Source organism: Ictidomys tridecemlineatus, chromosome 5 (genome assembly GCF_052094955.1).
Source record: "Ictidomys tridecemlineatus isolate mIctTri1 chromosome 5, mIctTri1.hap1, whole genome shotgun sequence".
NCBI lineage: Eukaryota > Metazoa > Chordata > Mammalia > Rodentia > Sciuridae > Ictidomys > Ictidomys tridecemlineatus.
Window position 1 is genome coordinate 13025371 of NC_135481.1, and position 15301 is coordinate 13040671.

A 15301-nucleotide genomic window follows, 5' to 3' on the forward strand; every position below is an offset into this window, starting at 1 on the left:
TAGCCATCTGGTAACAGAACTACTAAGTTGAATTTAGGATCCCTGTTTGTGTTTTGACCTAAAGCTTGGAAAACACGGAGAATAGATTATTTTTAAGTCACTGTATTACTAGCTAAAGATACAAATTCCTGAACCAGACCGAAAATTACTGAATTAGAATCCACTGAAGATAGAGTCCACCTGCGTTTTAGCAGATGATGATTATGTATATTAAGGTTTAAGAACATTTGATACCATTTAATCTGAGACCTAAAGTATGATCAGGAACTATTTAGACAGTGAAAAGGCAGGGAAAAAAAGTTATTTGCCAATGGCCTAGGTAGGTTAGGTAGGTACAATGACAAAGACTAGCAAGGAGGTATTTGATATGTTTAAAGAAGTTCAGTGGAAAAGGAGTCTAGGGCAGTATGAGAAGGCAGTGAGGAGGGAAAGGCAGGGCTGGCTCATTCTGTAACCTCCCTCTTCCATATTACCTCAAGAATAATATAAGAGGACTCAGCTTTAAACAGGAAGGAAATCCTGACACATCCTACAGCACAGATTTACACTGCAGAAAACACGCTAAATGAAATATGCCAGACACAAAAAGACAAATACCATAGGATTCCACTCATATGAGGTATCCAAAGTACTCAAATTCATAGAGACAGAAAGAATGGCAGTCTCCAAAAGGGCTATAAGAAGGGGGCAATGGAGACATATGTTTAATAGGTATACAGTTTCAGTTTTGCAAGAAAAAAAGAGTTGCAGAACAATGTGAATATACTGAACTACATTACTGAACTACAAACTTTAAAAACAGTTAATGTGGTAAATTTCATGTTATGTGTATTTTAGTTCAATTAAAAATAATAATAAGTCAAGTGCAGTGGCACATACGTGTAATCCCAGTGGCTTGGGAGGCGGAGGCAGGAGGATAGTAAGTTCAAAGCCAGCCTCAGCAAAAGTGAGGCACGAAACAACTCAGTGAGACCCTGTCTCTAAATAAAATACAAAATAGGACTGGGGATGTGGAATAATAATAATAATAATAATAGGTGAGATCAAGAGTCCTAAATTTATATTTGACCTTGATTAGTTCTTTACTCTTTTTCACTGACACTGAATTCCCTGAGTTCTAGAAACAAAAGCAACCATTCCCTTCTGGACAATCAATGCACTATAATTATAAGCTCATTCTTCCTTTTGTTTAAAAAAAAACCCACCAAAGTTGTAAAAGTTTTCCACACTGGAGAAAAAAGAAAAAGAGAAAATAGAATAAATTAGCACTCAACTATATAAGAAATAGCAAACTGTTTCATGAAAAAAATTAATGAAACACCTCAGTTTTGGCTACAGATCATAAAATGTCTGAAGAGAACAGTTAGCCCTGAAAAGTTTTTGCTTTAAAATCTTTTTCTTATAAAGGGCTTGATGAACTTTTTCACAAAATAGTAATCTTGAAGCTAATAAATAGTCTCATTTTGGGGCAATGTAACTCAGTAGTTCCCAAATCAAGCACTTAAAATCCTCTAAAATTAGAGTGGTCCCACTATAAGTCTATCAGAGCAAATGATCCAGCAGCAAAACAGGAACTATATGTTTTCTTTTATTTTTTAAATATTTATTTTTTAGTTATAGATAGACACAATATCTTCATTTTTTATTTTTATTTTTTGTGGTGCTGAGGATCAAACCCAGTACCTCATGCATGGTAGGCAAGCACTCTACCTCTGAGCCACAACCCCAGCCCAATTATATGTTTTCAAAGCCTCCAAGAATATTTTTGTGCATAGCCTATTTGGGGAAATCACTCAGTGATGAGCAAGGCTTCCTGAGTGCATGTTCTTATCTCTCTCCACCCTTTAATCTCTTTGAAATGATCGAACACAAAAGTATGAAAATGTCCATAGCAGTACTGGAAAATCAAGATGAGTTCTGTTGGTAAACTATACTAAATAATTTCTGGAGAATATAAAAGCAGATGGAATCAGTAAAACCCCAAATTGCTAAAGAGCCTGTAATGGACATGATTATTACATTATAATTAAGGGTCACTGACAGAGCCTCAGAACATTCCCTTGATCAGAGATAGCAAGCATTAGGAGCAGATGTGGGTCCACTGTTCAGATAATTATTGAAGGTAACAATTTGCTACATTTCCTCAGAGTGGCTGACTCCCAAACTGTCTCCAGGTTGAAAATAATAAGAGAAAATGACAGTGTGGTAGGTAAGTTCTGTTGGCCAAGATGAATAAAGGAATCAACTCCCAGAAGACAAGTCTCTGGGGTACACATATTCTAAAAAGAAGTCTCACTACTGAGTAGACATCCTCCTCCCACCTTTCTCCCTACATCATCTGCAGGCAGAGATTCTGCATTCAGAATTATTTGCAGTCTCAAAGATTTTAGAACTTAAGTTGAAAAACAAATCTATCTATTAGTCCCTCATTTATAAATATGAATCGCCAGTCAAAACATTATAGAAATAAAGAACAAACTTTTCTTTTTGTTCGTTTTTAAAATAATATATCACTACAACTAAGTTTAACACTTCATTAACTGTATATATGTAAATATATATCATGTATAAACATATAAATGTATATATTAACTGTATTATAATTCTTTATTTATGTCTCTATCTTCCTCATTAGATTATGAGTGTTCTGAGGATATTTAATCAGAAGCACTGGTTTTGTTGAGATACACAGATAGACATGGGCATGTCATTCAGTCTCTAAATATATCTTGCATGCCTACTGATAGAACTAAGCACATCGTTATAATATCTGTAGGCAAGCATACAAAAGAGGTCTGTCTACCATGCTCACAATGAACTCTCCATTCAGTATAGGGACCTATTCATCCTATGTTGGAGCACTATAAACTCTATTGGGTGTCATTATATTTCATGATTTTCTGTATTTTCACAGGGTACCTAATAGTTGATGTGAATGGACCACTGAAAATCCAACAAATTAGTGAAAACCTAGGAAGTTCTAGAATAATTCAGTCAATTTATTTTTGTCCCCCCAAATGGTTATACATTTGGATGTTTTCATTTGTTGGATGCTATCTGAGGATTCTCTAGAGAAAAATCTTAAAATGTGTTAAGTTTGGGCTTTACACTGCTATTTCTACTCTTCTTGACTTATGTTATTTCTGGGCAACTGAACTATAAAACCTGGCAACTCTATTATGCCAGAACCTAATAAGGCAATGGGTCCCTGAAAATATATTACAATTGTCACTCCAGGTTATCTGCTCACTCAGCTATCTGAAATATTTGTGTCTTTAGTAAAGTTATAGAAATATTATCAAGGCTTGTGCTCTCTGATTTTCCCCCTTCAGGCCTAATTTATTCACTATACCATCTCCTGGACCACATGTGTCAGTAGGAACAGAAAAGAAACATACTTTGTGTCAAAAGCAGATCAGCTAGAAACACTAGAAGAAGGTATGAGACTATGCCAAAACATAGATAAAGTAATTAGTAAGAGAAAGAGTGCCTTGAAAGTGTTGACTCATTTATCTCAATTTCTTAAGAAATCATGCTTTACTGGGAATGGATCCACCATTTGACCCAGCTATCGCCCTCCTCGGACTATTCCCTGAGGATCTTAAAAGAGCGTACTATAGGGATACTGCCACATCAATGATTATAGCGGCACAATTCACAATAGCTAGACTGTGGAACCAACCTAGATGCCCTTCAATAGATGAATGGATAAAAAAATGTGGCATCTATACACAATGGAGTATTACGCAGCAATAAAAAATGACAAAATCATAGAATTTGCAGGGAAATGGATGGCATTAGAGCAGATTATGTTAAGCGACGCTAGCAAATCCTTAAAAAACAAATGCCAAATGTCTTCTTTAATATAAAGAGAGCAACTAAGAACAGAACAGGGAGGAAGAGTATGAGGAAAAGATTAACATTAAACAAAGATGAGTGGGGGGAGAGAAAGGGAGAGAGAAGGGAAAGCATATGGAAATGGTAGGAGACCCTCAATGTTACACAAAATTACATAGAAGAGGATGTGAGGGGAAGGGGGGGGAAACAAGGGAGAGAATTGAACAACAGCAGATGAGGTAGAGAGGGAAGATGGGAGGGGAGGGGAGGGGGGATAGTAGGGGATAGGAAAGGTAGCAGAATATAATAGTCACTAATATGCCATTATGTAAAAATGTGAGTGTGTAACTGATGTGATTCTACAATTTGTATTTGGGGTAAAAATGGGAGTTCATAACCCAATTGAGTCAAATGTATGAAAGAAGATATATCATGAGCTTTGTAATGTTTTGAACAACCAATAAAAAATATAAAAAAAAGAAATCATGCTTTATTTTAAAACTTACAAATATTTAACCCATTAATATTTTTATTTTTTATAGATAGTGTCTTGCTGTGTTGCCTAGGCTATCCTCAGAATTGTGACCTTCCTGCCTCAATCTCCAAAGCACCTGGGATTATAGGTGTGTACCATCATGCCTGACAAAAGAAAAAAAAATTTATTTATGGTTCTGGGCTTCTACTGCTGGGTAGATAAAACTCCCCTCCGGATTTTGAGAAAAAAGTTACACACACACATACACACACACACACACACACACACAAACACACACAGTTAAAACCAACTCCCTACAGAGCTAGAAGTTTGAAAGTGTAGAAGTTCTCTCCTAGAGACTTGGGAGCATCATGAACCTATAAACTCAAATCCATATCTCTGTTTAAATTGCTTCCTATATACAAGGCAAAAAGTAAGGTAAGTGATTATTTCTCTCACATCACAGTTGAAGAAATTTAATGGTTTGAAGTACCTTAAAAATATTTTCTCTTCTCTAAAGAGTTGTCAGTGCTTCAGGTAGAAATTCCATAAATGAAAATTGAGTGTTTCTTTCATTCTTTTTATTGAAAAGAAACCCTATCTCGGCAAGAAAATCAAAAGGCAGATAGAATAATGCATTCAATAGAGGCTGAAAACAATATGAAAAGTCTATCAGAAAACTTTTACCATAGAAGAGGGAAAAAAAGATTAAGGGTATTTTTTGGAAATAATACCTCTACAAAGATCACTAACTTGAGATAATACCTGTCTTTCAGAGATAAAGTGCAGGGAAATGGTTTGTTTTAACACACGGATGATGGATGAGGAAAAAGGTGAACAGAAAAACAAAAACGAAACTACATTAATTTTTAATAACCAGATGCAAAGAATCAGAAAGAGATGTACTCTAAACTTTTGTATATTCTAATTTTCCCTCTTATAAGAGCAGGTTTAAATAACAGCCTTAAAGTGAAACTAAAGAATGGGGACAGTCATATTAGCCTAGTTCAAACAAAGTAGTTACAGGGAAGAAAAAGATGGAAAGAATTAGGGAAGAAGTAGTGGTCTTTCTGCAATGGAAAATCTTTATGCCTCAGTTTGAGTTTTGAAATTTGCTACATTGACACTGAATAAGATATCATCACAATATAAAGAATGATAATACTTTAAAATCTGAAACACAAAATTTATGCATATATATATATACACTATCTCTTAACAGAATAAATTCTAAGTAGAGATACTAAGTTGGAAGGCAGTTATGGCCTAATTAACATGCAGCTCAGTGACAAATATAGCCTGCTTTAACAAAATTGCTTAGTAGCTATAGAAATTATAGATTATAATTTATGAAAGAAATTCAAATTCAACTGACTAATGCAGTGAATGTCAAACAAAGGACAATAAAGTATATATTGAAATTTCCATATGCAAATGTTTTACTCAAGAATAACTAACTCTAAGATATAATTAAATAAAAAGCATATGCTATATCAATTTCATCATTGTAGCAATAGAGGCAATACTATACAAAAGAGCTTCATTTTTCTGCAAAGAACTTTGTCATAAGATTGTCCTATCATTTTCAAATTTAAAATCTTCCTTGTCAATAAAATTCTCCAAGGCATTTGCAATTTCAAATTAAAGTGTTCAAACCCACACAATCAAGTTATTAATAAATGACAAGTTGGGAGTTTTCACTTACCTAGAAATATTATTGAAGCTGAGAAACAGACGTTGGAGGCAGGGCAAAGTATCCACATCTCTCTAGAAGGAAAGAGAAAGCAAAAATATATCAATTGAAAGAAAAAAACCTATTATAAATGCCTTCTTGCCCAGCTGTTGAAATATATAGTCATTTCTATTTCTTGCAACCTTGCTACACCATTGATTTCTACTGGACATTGAGCTCCATTCTTCTCCACTGCAGATTAAATGGGAGGGTTTCAGTACATCCGCAGAACAAGCTGCACCACTCGCAAGGTAAAAAGCACTGAAGAGAACAGAGAGAGAGAGATGCTGCAGCTAGCCTCTTTAAGCATGCTTTTGGGAAAGATGCCAAAATGCTACTTCAGCATTTACTGTAGCACAAACACAGAACGATCAGACATTTGTTAAAAGTCACTTTTAAAGGAAATCATTCAAAGCTTTATATTTTATATTTGTACAATTAGCCTTTCAAACAATAGTAAGAATTTCAGAGCTATTCACCTCATTATCTTTAAACCTTTGGAAATACACCACTCGGTTATAAATGAAACAATACACTGACAATTCCCCCCATAAAACTGAAAGCAGGTCATAGTGTTATTGAAGGGCACTATAAGGGCAATTTCCAATCTAAGCACACATCAAAGGCTCTTGTGGTATGATCAAAAATTTGTTAAAAGCACATCACTGCCATTTAAATAGTTTCCCTCAGCAAATACTGAAATGCTTGGGCCCAAATAATTTTAAAAAATAAATACAAAATGAATACAAGCAAAACTACCTAATTTCATTAAGCAAAAAGACACAAACCTTCTGAAATGAAATGGATACAGTAACAGAATTGTAAAAGAGAAAGCTTAGTAATTACCTAATCTACAACCTCATAAATATGAGAAAAAGTGAACAGTTGAGGTTGTTTGTAGGAGCAGGAAAAGGCTGAATGGGAAGGTGAAACCCTCTACTGTCCTAGAGGCTGAGATAAGACAAGATTCCAGTTAACCTTAATTCCAGAGCTCTGATCTTTAGAACACTATAGTGCTACTTATCATATAAAATACTTTTCATTTTTAAGGATAGCATCATTTAAAATGATTCCTAGTTATATGAGCTATTTAAACTTTTCAGTAGTGGTACGTATACTCCTATCATCCCAGCCACTCAGGAGGCTAAGGCATGAAGATCATAAATTTGAGACTAGCATTGGAAATTTAGCAGGACTCTATCTCAAAATAAAACAAAAAGGACTGGGGATGTAGGTCAGTAATAAAGTGCTTGCCTATCATGGGCAAGGCCCTGGGTTCAATACTGGGGGTGGGGGGTGGAAAACTTGTTTTATAGTTTCCAGAAGTGATTATCTTTCTTCCTCCCTATCATTTCCAAGACCTTAGTAAGAGATTTGGTAAGTGCACTGAAATTATATGAGCTTAATTACCTTTACCCCCAATGCTGCATTTGTTTATTTTTAAAAAGTTGTTATACAAAGAAAATATGAAAGTGATAGAATTGTGGCACGTTATTTCTTAATGACCACAGAATTTCCCCCAGTGGATAATGGGTTTTACATGTTGGCAAACTTCTTAAATCATTACTTCCAGCAACCTCTCTCTGACATTCCCCAAATGGAGGAATGAATAGTGGTAGGACTCATTTTTATCCACAGCCCTCTTTCCCAAAGAAAATGGCAGCTTCCTTTTTAACTGGTCTCTAGAAATGTGCAAGCCAAACTATAAGCCCTCCCTGTACTCTTGGGAACCTCTTTTCCCAAATTATTTCTGAAATCTATTCCTGAGCATAAGCACCGTTGCTGATACCTAACTGGGAGAAACTGAGAAACTGTAGCCTAGATATCTTTTGAATCAAGTAATCTTTTTTAAAAATTATATTTGTTTCTTTGATCTCTGATATACTTCCTTCAAAGACTATAGACATCATTTTTGCAATTGAATTTTAATCCAAATTATATATATGATTTGTGAGAAAAGGTTTTTTAAAAAGTTTATTTGATAAAATTATAATGCTTTGAATTTATCTTCATTTACAAAACAAAATATTATCAGAAGTCCTTATCAAATCTTTAAAATCAATAACTGTCATTACCTGATAGCTATATAAATATTCACAACAAACTGAAAACTAAAAATTAGAATTCAACTATATGTCCCTATAATCACATATAGTTTGCCTTTCCAGAAGTTTAAAAAGCAAACTAATTGCCCATAATTATTTTTCTTGTTAAAAATTTCACTTCTGTAAGAAAAGAGCTTTATTTTTTCTAGCAATTCTGAATCAATCTTTTGTTAATGAAATTCTAGTACAATAATAGATAAAAAGAATGCCATATATATTGCATCAATTATCTATGTATAAATTCTTTCTAGAAAAAAAAAGACTTGCTAGAAACTACTAAAGATGGGTCCTCTAATATGAGAGAGTAAATCATAGAAGGGAAAAAAAATGTAAAGTTCAGTCAGTAGGCTTCACCAACCTGGACAGGCAAAGAAAAATCTGAGAATGATGTGTGTATGGCAGGCCTGAGAGCCCCCAGTCCACATCAGAGGTAGAGGACATAGGGCTCCAGAGGGAGAACCTCGAATGGGAAAATTTAGATTACCTGATATCTTTGTCTATACAGAGGGAGATTTTATTATACTATTGGAAGCATGGATAATAATCAATGATAGCTAAACAGAATCCTCCATTAATGAGGAACATGAGATATTATTAATCCCAGGGAAAATGAAAGTTTAATACCATGATCTCTCATTTTAAAACTTCACCTTGCTGTATTCTCCAATCCTAATCTATATCATAAATTTATCAATTTTAATTAGGCTCTTACATTGAAAGACCCACCCTAAATTAGAATCTTAAGAAATCTCAAAATAAATGTCCTGCCTTTGTCCTCAAAGATATGACTAGATTTCACCAAGGATTCTGCTTGAAGCTTGGCTTTATCAATGTTATTCTGGTGGTGAAACTATCATTCTTCAATCTGCTTATCACCAGAATGTAAAATAATTATTTTAGGAAGATAGAGAAAGGAGAAATGGGGATTAAGGATTATGTAAGGAAGCTACATCTTTTTGTCAACATATTTATTTCACCATCAAGCATTAAACACTCCCAACATCACTTCTTCTCCTTCTCCTTCTTTTTGTAGTTGTAGACAGACAGAATGCCTTTATTTTGTTTATTTTTATGTGGGGCTAAGGATCGAATCCAGTGCTTCACACATGCTAGGCAAGCACTTTGCCACTGTGCCACAATCCCAGCCTGCAACATTTCTCTTGTGGAGGTATATATTTCACAGGTAGAGAAACTACTACAAAACAGTCAAACTGTTAACATCCCTAAGATGAGAAAAAAGAAGATGAAATAAAATGTTTACATATAAGGTAGCATTTATAGGGGAATATTTATAGCTCCTATTATTAATCCTATTAAAATTGTTGATTTTTTTGCATTTAGCAAAAGGATACTGAAAAATCACATTGAAAATATTTTTTGAAGTAAGACTTAGAGCCATTTTATTTATTTTCAAAACATAATCCTTTTAAAAATAGACTTAAATAAAAATTATTTGCTATAAGGTTGTTGCGAAGATTTTAATTCTTTAATTTTCAGGAGAATAATGATTGCCATCTGAGGAACACATTTGTCTAGTCTGCTTAGACACTGTTTTCCATATTCCTAAACTTTGTAAATGAACTAAATGACTCAGCAATTTCACCATGTGTGGAACATCTATTACTAGAGCTATTTTTAGAATACCTCCTGCAGAGGAATAAGGAAGAAGCAAGGTGAAAACACATGGGCATACACCAAACAGGATAAAAATGGCTATAAGAAAATCATAAGTAAAAAAAGAAAAAAGAAAATCATAAGTACTCTAATTTTTTATACAAAAAAAGACAAGAGTAAAAATACATAGAGGTAATTATTTTAATTTTAAGAACCATAAACAGATTCTTTTTTAAAAAAGAGAGAGAGAGAGAGAGAGAGAGAGAGAGAGAGAGAGAGAGAAAGAATTTTAATATTTATTTTTTTTTTAGTTTTCGGCGGACACACAACATCTTTATTTGAATGTGGTGCTGAGGATCGAACCCGGGCCGCATGCATGCTAGGCAAGCGTGCTACCACTTGAGCCACATCCCCAGCCCCATAAACAGATTCTTAATATGAAAACAGAAAAAAGTATTTCTTTTCATAAAAAGATTTATTAAATTAATTCCAAGATAACTGCTTGCTCTAGTCATTACTTTGCAACACAAGCACATATGAGATGAAGAATAAAAACTGTAAGCCATCTTTTCAACTATTCTATTCATACATTTAAATGCCAATGAAAAAAATCCACTGTCTGCCCCTGTTACCCAAAGGCATTAATAGGCTTCTCTGTGTTTTGTACTTCTCTGCTTTTTGTACTATTACATGGCAATGCATATCAGTCAACCCAGCTGTATCCTATTCTAATCTGATTTTCTTCTATACATGGTTGTAATCCCTGAAGAAAAATTAAAGGGGAACTAAAAAGAAGACTAGTAAGCAGGCACTGATACACTGAATAGGAAGATTTTCAGTCTTTATAATCCAGGACAGCTAATTTGAACAGTTATGAGAAAAGAGATTTTTTTAAAAGCCTCAATTTAATAATAATAAGCCTTCTTCACTTGAATTTGTAGTTTGAATTTATATTATGGGAATTATCTAAGAAAAATCCCTTACAAAATGATGGAACCCTAGCATTTATGTCTCTAAGACTTCTAGCAAAACTATTTGGAAAGACACAAACTCAGGTTTTGCAGTCTTCTGACTACCCCAAACTACTGACCTATAAAAAAATTACCATGAGCAATATTCAGCAGAAATTTTAGGCATCAAATGCAGAACTGCCAAAAAATTAAAAGAATATAATTATCCAATAAGGACTATGGGATATCTATATTTAAAATTATTAAATACATGAAAGAAACCAAAACATGAGAAAAAATAAGGCACCAGAACTAAATACATCAGGACACTTACAAAAAAAATCAACGCAAAACTTTTAGAAACAAAAAAAATTGGTCATTATTAAACACTCAATATACTGTAAAGGCTGAAAACGAAGATTAAACAAGCTAAGGAGAAAGTGAATTTGAGGGTAGAAACAAAAAATTAATGAGATTGCAAAAATGCAACATACAGAAATTAGAATGGTGGAAATTTTATAAAAGAGAGATTAAGAAACAAAGGATAGGGGATCCAAGATGGCAGGCTAAAGGGAGGCCGCACTCCTTGTTGTTCCGTGACCTGGGATTCAAGCAGGAGGATAATAATGTTTCTTTGTGAGTTATTAGAGGACCCCTGACAGCTGCTCCCACCAGGTCCCCCAGCCTCAGCATCTGCACAGGACTCCCAACTGCTTGCCCACGCAGGACCCCTGGCCACCACTCCCATGTGGACCTACATCTACCAATATGGTGCTCCCTCCACCATCACCTCCATCTTGGAACACTGAAACCACTACCACATAGTAGTCTCCACCTGGGGATGCTGGACAGGGTCAGGAGACAGCTACCTGCCATGGCACTGCATGCCACTGAGCTGCATCTCTGAACACACTGCTGGGCCTGTCCCAATGCCTCATCTCTGAAAGCTTCCACCTCCATCTTGGGTCACCTTTGTCACCATATTGGGTTATGCTCACTACAACCATCACCATCTTTAGTTGGGGCAACTATCAGCTTGGGTCACCGGCTGGGATCTAAAAGCAACATTAAGATACCTATAGTCCCCCGACTTCCCCCTCTCCCTCACAGCCACTAAGCCAGCACAGTGCTTGCAGCTACGTGGATGGTTTGTAGCTCACAAAGCCTGGCCCTGATCTGCCTGATACAAAACAGCTCTCTGCAACAGGTGTGCAGACCTCAGAGCACAGACCTCAGAATGCAGCCCACAAGACTTCCAGAGAGAAAGGTTCCTGACTGGGAAGTAGAAAGGAAGTGAGATGAGTGAGATACAATTTAGAGACTATTTAAATAGAGACAAGGAATTGCAAGGTCTACAGACGATATAAGGAGATGGCCAGGCACCTACAACACATGAGTGAGCCCAAAGGAGATCCTTGGGGTACAGTCTCCCATCGGGGACTAGCAAGTGCTATACCCCACCTCTAGGAGTTCCACATCCAAGATCAACCCTGCCACCCTAATAATCTTCACCATCCTGAGGGTGGAGATACTAGCAAACAACAGACAAGCCACCTACTGGATGAGAAGGAAAACAGGAAAGATACTGAACTCCAATAGAAACAATCCTTTAATTTTCCTTGGAGATTTTTTTCTTTTCTCTCTCTCTCTTCTCCTGCCCTCTTATTCCCAACATTTGTGAAACCAAGTACTTTTCATGCATTAGGACTGAGGACTAGGACGTCTGAATAGTATATTACAGTTGTATTGTATATTCATTTTTATTTTTACATTTTTTTCTTAATTTTATTTGTTTTTTATACACTCTCTATTGTCTTCCCACTTACTTGTCTCCCCCAAATCCCTTTCTGTCTTTTCTCCTGCTACTAGCCAACTTCTTTTGATTCCTCTTTCATGCTTCCTAACATCTAATAACTCTATATCCTCATTTCCTGCCTCCTTATTATCTCACCCTTCACCACCACCCCATTCTCTCTTTGTCCACCATTAGAAACTGTAGACCCTTTTGCAAACCTACTGTTTATATTGTAGATAATAAATGAACTCACCATTATGACAAAACCACAAACATTTAATAGGAGCTAAATAGTTTAAGGCCATACATTGTTTGTACTGGGAACTATTAATATTGATCTCCTCCTTAAAGGAGAAGTATTTGAACCCTGCAGAGACACTATAAGTCTATACGGTAAAAACTGTAACACCTTGGGGGGTAGGGGCGGAGGGCCTGCCTCACATGTGTGAGGCACTGGGTTCCATTCCTCAGCATCACATAAAAATAAATAAAGATATTGTTTAAAAAAAAAACTAGCACTTTGGATCCACACTGCTAGAAGGAAAGATACACGAACAACATGAAAAAACAAGGGAAGAAAGTGCCCCAAACAAACCAATATACTACATTATAAGAATCCATGGTCAGTATAGAAGAAGAAATGTCAGAGAAGGAGTTCAGGATGTACATAATTAAAATGTTCTGTGAATTAAAGGATGATATAAGAACAAAACACAGGCAGCAAAATATCATTTTGATAAAGAGCTACATAAGCAAATCCATGAAGCAAAAGATTACTTCAATATGGAGATAGAGATTGTGAAAAAAACAGAAATCCTTGAAATGAAGGAAATAAACCAAATTAAAAACTGAATAGAAAGCATCACCAACATATTAGATCACTTAGAAGACAGAACCTCAGACAACGAAGACAAAATATATAATCTTGAAAATAAAGTTGACCACACAGTGAAGATGATAAGAAACCAAGAGCAGAACATCCAAGAATTATAGGATAAAATGAAAAGACCAAATTTAAGAATTATTGGGATAGAAGAAGGCATAAAACTACAAACCAAAGGAATGAACAATCTATTCAATGAAAATAATATCAGAATATTTTCCAAACCTGAAGAATGAATTGGAAAATCAAATACAAGAGGCTTACAGAAGACCAAATGTACAAAATTACAACAGATCTACACCAAGGCACATTATAATGAAAATTCCTAGCATATAGAATAAGGAGAGAATCTTAAAAGCCACAAGAGAAACAGATCAGATTACATATAGGGGGAAACCCATTAAAATATCTTCAGATTTCTCAACCCCAACCATCAAAGCTAGAAGATCTTTAAATACATACACCAAGCTCTGAAAGAAAATGGATGGCAACCAAGAATCTAAAATCCAGCAAAATTAAGCTTCAGATTTGATGACAAAATAAAAACCTTCCATTGTAAACTAAAGTTAAAAGAACTTACAACTAAATAGTCTACACTACAGAACATTCTTGGCAAAATATTCCATGAGAAGGAAATGAAAAACAACAATGAAAAACAGCAAAGGCAGGTATTACACTAAAGGAAAAGCCAATCAAAGGAGAAACCAAATCAAGTTAAAAAACAAAAATGATTGGGAATACAAACCATGTCTCAATAACAAGCTTGAATGTTAATGGCCTAAACTCATCAACCAAAAGTCATAGACTGGCATACGAGATGAAAAACAAAAACAAACAAAAAACAAAGACCCAAAAATATTCTGCCTACAAGAAACTCATCTTGTAGGAAAAGACAGCCACAAACTGAAGGTGAAAGATTAGGAAAAAACATACCACTCACATGGGCTGCATAAACAAGCAAGGGTTTCAATCCTTATATCAAATAAAGAAGACTTCAAGCCAAAGTTAGTCAAAAGGGATAAAGAAGGTCATTTCATACTGCTTAAGGAACCACCCAATAAGACATAACAATTATAAATATATATACCTCAAACAATGGATCATCTACGTTCATCAAACAAATTCTTCTCAATTTCAAGAGTCAAATAGACCACAACACAATAATACTGGGTGACATTAACACACCTCTTTCACCATTGGTTAGATCTTTCAAACAAAAACTAATCAAAGAAACTATAGAATTCAATAATATAATCAATAATTTACACTTAACAGACATATAAAGAATATTACATCTATCAAAAAGTGAATACACTTTCTTCTTAGCATCACATGGAACCTTCTCTAAAGTAGAACATATATTATGCCACAAAGCAACTCTTAGCAATTACGATAGATAGATAGATAGATAAATAGATAGATTGTACCCTGCATTCTATCAGATCATAATGGAATGAAATTAGAAATCAATAAAATAAAAAATAATAATAAAATAATAAAATAAAAAATAGAACCTATACCAACACCTGGAGACTAAATAACATGCTATAAGATGAACAATGGATTAAAGAAGACATCAAAGATAAAATTAAAACATTCTTAGAGAACACAGATAAAACATATCAAAGATGGCGGCAGGCGAGGAGAGATCAAGTCTCTGACCTCTTCAGCTGCGCGGGCATAGGGAGTCGTAAACTGTCTAAATGCTGTTTACTCAGGATCACTAGGCAATGCTGAGCTGACGTGGATCTGGGGAGAACAGTCTAGGCCTCTCAGAACACACACCGAGCCCGGATCGGCTGCATTCAAGCTCCCATTCGCTTGCTTCTCGAAGCCTAACTGTTGTGACTCAGCACTAACGATCCCGCTGAAACAACTGGTCGGCCCTTCTGAACTTATGGAGGTAAATG

General features: G+C 35.1%; 1 protein-coding gene across 7 annotated transcripts in view; it reads right to left on the reverse strand.

Moving 5' to 3' along the window:
- The window catches only part of Lrrc49 (leucine rich repeat containing 49), a 161982-nt gene that overhangs the window by 96045 nt on the left and 50636 nt on the right, over nt 1–15301 (reverse strand). For 6 of the 7 annotated variants that reach the window (XM_005316744.5, XM_005316743.5, XM_078049357.1 and 3 more), the window contains one exon: nt 6018–6079. In XM_005316744.5, coding sequence (XP_005316801.1) covers nt 6018–6079 — 62 coding nt within the window. Of the gene's footprint in view, nt 1–6017; nt 6080–6187; nt 6328–15301 lie in introns of those variants that run through there. The other variant, XM_040274134.2, reaches the window with a different exon arrangement.